The 4,758-nt window shown below is 40.7% G+C and overlaps 1 protein-coding gene across 1 annotated transcript in view; it reads left to right on the top strand.

The window, feature by feature from the left end:
• The window catches only part of INPP1 (inositol polyphosphate-1-phosphatase), a gene marked incomplete in the record, with an annotated part of 33,373 nt that extends 30,447 nt beyond the window's left edge, over positions 1 to 2,926 (top strand). The window contains 2 exon segments of the mRNA XM_027771554.1: positions 1 to 61; positions 2,179 to 2,926. Of these exon segments, the coding sequence (XP_027627355.1) occupies positions 1 to 61; positions 2,179 to 2,737 (620 nt within the window).
• Positions 2,927 to 4,758: the final 1,832 nt, after the last annotated feature.

The following is a 4,758-nucleotide window of genomic DNA, read 5'->3' as shown; positions in this document are numbered from 1 at the left end:
GAATGCCTCTGATGGGAGTTATCAATCAACCTTTTGTGTCACAAGACCTAAATACCCTCAGGTAAAAGAGGAACACTTTTGGTTTATTCCTATATTACAACTTTTAGAACTTATGATTCAGCTTTGCTCATTGGCAGGATTATCACTCTACGTGACATTCCCACAGCTCAGTACATTGACGTGTTCCCGCTAAAAGTCTGCATGTTCGAATGGAAGCTCCTCCTATTTTTAATCCTGGATTTGGAATAATTTTATTTGTGGCTAAGTGCATGCTGGTAGTTTTTTTTTCTTTTTTCTTTTGCTAGAGGGCATATACATTTGCCAGAGAGAAGCAGTGAGATAGGACAGAGCGGAGAGAGAAGAGGAGAAAGCAGGCCTCACGAGGAATGGTTACACTGCAATCCCTTCTCCATCTCTCCCTCCTTTCAGGATTTTGGGCATGCATGCACATGTAACTGGCATGTTTCTTATGTCAGTGAGTCCAGGACTTTAACCGTATGGTCAGCTATATGGAATCCAGCTGCCTTAACCACCAAGCCACAGACCTGGCCTGGTAGAATTGTTACTAGAAATCCTGTCTTGGAGAAGTTATGACTTTTCATTTGAGATGCATTCATTCTGTTCCCTATTTCTAGCATCCACTCAAAACTAATAAATAGGATGGTGTTGACACTGTCCTCTAATACATTTGGAATAACATAGATGCCATCACTGTGTAGTCAATTGAACTTTTATATAATTTAGAAGAAATTCAAACAAAATGTCAATTATCTAATGAGAAGATTGGTGGGTATCGTCAAGATGAACCTAACGCTGTGGTATCTTTTCTTATAAATACTGGTCACGTCACTACCTTTCTGCTTCTCCCCTCCCTCTCCTCCCCATGGAGTCTTGAACCAGAGTGTGGAGGATGGCTAGGAATGCAGTTGCCTCAGATCTATGACCTGTGCTTTGGGGTTGATTGCAGGTCACGGCAGAGTCCGAGTGGAAGAACCAGCTGCTTTTTTTTTTTAATTTAAATAAGTCATATTTTCCCATTTATATAGGACTACATATTTTATTAAACCTTTGAGTTGTTTCAGTTGAGGAAGAATTGTTGACTCTTTCATAAATAAGTTTATATCTGACATTTTAACATTTTCCACTAACCCTGCCTTTTCCAAACCAAAAATGTCTTTGTCATCCCTAAAAAGTCACTAAGAAACTAAAAAGTATTAGGACTGTATGCAGACATAATCTGGCCTAGAGACAGAGGTGACAATGCCTGGGTTTGTGAAGTGCTAGCTAACTAGTGCTAGCAGAAAGCACTAGCTGAGTGGACCTCTGCAAGTAATTTTCCTTTTCTAAGCCTCTGTTTCCTCATCTGTAGAGTGAATTATCCAACACAGATAATAAGTTAAGCAGCTTTAAATGGAAAGGGATATTATCATTGTTGTTGCCCAAAATAATAGCATTATGAGTCTATCTTTCTTGGTATTAGAAGCCAAAGTGGAACTAGTAAGTTAGAGAATGAAAAAGGAATTGCCAAATGGAGAAAAACTTGTTAAGGAATGTATAAAAGGTTTACAGATTGAAAAGAAATATTATTTATCTGTACATCATTTTCTCTATTAAATTGTAAAGACCAAACATGACACTATTATTTTGCAGGATTTCTGGAGACCAGAAACCCTCCAAATATTTTAGCATTGTCCCAGAGCGATAAGATAATTTGGTAAAGTGAAAACGTTTCTCATTCTGCAGCAACACAGGCAGCTACATGCATGTGAGGGTCTTTTATTTATTTTTAAACATTTATTTCCTTCATAAGAGAAAAAAAGGCAGAGTGGGAGAGACAGAGACAGGGTTTTCATGCCCCAGGCCACCCAGATCTCAGCCAGCCTAGATCATTGATCTGCACCATGTGTCTGGAATACTCGGGGAAGTCCTGGGATGTGAACCTAGCATCTTTCTCATGTGGGCCAGTTGTCTTACTACTGCTTCACTGCCTAACCTCCATATGAGCAATTTTTAAGACATGAATTAGCTACTTGACAACTATTTCTAGGCTTATGGGTATTAAGGCTCATTATATAATGATGAATTGCATAGTTTTCACAACATTAAGTTCAAACACAGCAGAAATAATGAAAAGCAAATGTAATCATCACCACTAACAACTGAAATCTTTCTCCACAGGTGGAGAGGACAGTGCTACTGGGGCCTTTCTTACATGGGGACCAATATCCATTCCCTTCAGCATACCATCCCTCCAAAAACCAGCAATGAAACACAGACTGAAAATGCCAGCTCTGGGGTGCAACTCTCCCACCATTTTTCAGCGGTCATTAGTACTAGTGAAAAGGAGCCCATCAGAGCCGCACTGTCACGCGTGTGTGGAGAGAGCATATTCCGGGCAGCCGGGGCTGGTTACAAGAGCCTCTGTGTGGTCCAAGGCCTGGTCGACATCTACATCTTTTCAGAAGACACCACCTTCAAGTGGGACTCTTGTGCTGCTCATGCCATATTGAGGGCCATGGGTGGGGGAATGGTGGACTTGAAAGAATGCTTAGAAAGAAATCCAGACACGGGGCTGGATCTGCCACAGTTGGTGTACCACGTGGAAAATGCAGGTGCCACTGGGGTCGATCGGTGGGCCAACAAAGGAGGACTGATTGCATACAGGTCCAGGAAGCGACTGGAGACATTCCTGAGCCTCTTTATCCAAAACCTTGTACCAGCACAAACACAGACATAGGTGGATTCTGACCCAGCATACCTACAAACAGACCTATGAAACTGTTTCCCATTATCTCTATCTTTTGAAGATAGCTTTGTCCTGTTGGTGGCTAACATCTTCTTTTGAGGAACATTTTTCCATTATGAATTCATTATTATAATTTCAATAAATTAATGACATTCATGAAGCAGATAAATTGGTGTATGAAATTCTTATGGTGAATAAAATGCTGAGTAGAGGCTGGTCGTAGGGTAGTGGTGAGTTGCTATACAGAGGAAGCCAGATTCCACATAGCCAACCAGGGTTCAAATCCCTGCTTGTAGGCTTGAAAAGCATGCAAGGCATGTGTGTGTATAGGATCCAGAAAGGATGGAGAATTGGAGGAAAAAGGATTGCAGTCTCTATTGTGGCATGTAGGCATGTTCTCTCTCTTGTGTGCACATGCTTAGGTGTCTTCTTCCATAAAAATAAATATATATTTCATGGGAAAAAAATCCTGTTCAATTAATAAAACTACTCTAAGCATGTAAGTGATAAGGCAATAGTCGCTGAAAGAAGACAGGGATTTGCTTGAGTTTTTTTTCCTGTCTTGAAAGGAAAAGAAGCAGTTTTAGCCATTTAGATCTGTTAATTTGTATGATTTAGCCAAGTTTATGGGCTTTCAACCATATCTTTGTGCTTCTTATAAGAAGTAAGACCTGGGACACTGGGGCTCCCCCTTTGCAGAGACAAAGAGATGTGAAGAGAGGAACACACATAGAGTGAGAGTCACATGTGGAAGGTAGCAGCCTGGTAACCAGGTAGTGCCAACTGGAGGGCACTATGTGATTTGTCTCTGTCTTTCTATGTGTCTCTGTTTTATTGTGTCTGTGTCTCTGTCACTCTCCCTATCTGTGTGTCTCTGTCTCTACCCTTCCCTGTGTGTGTCTACTAGCATCCCGTACTGAATGTTCTGTGAGGTAGACATGGGCCATGTTTCTATTCTCTTCAGCAACCTGGTACATAGGACATAGGTTGTGCTAGCTGGAGGGATCAAACCCTCAATGCTAACTTCTTTCTGCCAGCGCCCTCTGGGGGCCAAAGGATGTTTCTACAATATCCTCTATGTTTCTACAATTACAAATGAATGAAAACAAGAGTTTTGTTTTGTTTTGTTGTTTTTTGGGGGGGAGGGACTTTTTTTTGCTATGCACTCAATGGAGAGACATAGAAAGGGAAGGTAAGAAATCACCCCCCAGGCCACGCCACAATCCATTCTCCTCTTTGGATTTTGGGCACACATGCATGCACTCCTGGTATGATTTTCAGACCGTTGGATCCAGGATTCTAACCACAGTCAGTCATATGGGAGACTGACACCTTAACCACTATGCCACCTGCTGGTCCCAACAGTTTTTCTTCTAATGTCCATAAACTTCTTTAAATTGACAAATCAAATTGTATATATTTATGTTGTATAACATGATGTATATATTGTGGAATGGCTAAATCAAGCTAATTAACATATGTATTATCTCACTTAAATTTTTGTGAGTACACTTAAAATCTGTTAGTAATTTTCACGTATGCAGTACATTATCAACTATAGCCACCATGTTGTGCAGTAGAACTTTTGAACTTAATTCCTCCTGTCTAGCAAATTTTATATCCTTTGACTAACATCTCAATCCCACCACTTCTCCCAACCGCTGCTAACTACCATTCTACTTTCTGCTCTACGAGTGTTATTTTTTTAGGTTCATATATAAATGAGATCGTGTACTTGTCTTTCTGTGCCTGAGAGCCAGGAGGGAAAGGAGAGGGAGAGAGCACCCTCCAATGGGACATGGTGATGCTATAACCCCTTCTCCTTCATTTCTCCATCCTGTCAGGATTTAGGGCACATGTGCACTTGAGTCCAGATGTTTTTTAAGCCACTGAAGCTGAGATTCAAACCACAATTGGCCATGTGGGAGCCAGTTTCTTTAGCCATTAGGCTATAGGGCCAGCCATCTACAGTAATTTTTTTTTTTTTTTTTTTTTTTTTTTTTTTTCAAAAA

This window comes from Tupaia chinensis, unplaced genomic scaffold (genome assembly GCF_000334495.1).
Source record: "Tupaia chinensis unplaced genomic scaffold, TupChi_1.0 Scaffold000225_1, whole genome shotgun sequence".
Taxonomy (NCBI): Eukaryota; Metazoa; Chordata; class Mammalia; order Scandentia; family Tupaiidae; genus Tupaia; species Tupaia belangeri.
Note: the sequence above shows the minus strand (reverse complement) of the source record. Positions and strands in the feature narration are given on the sequence as shown.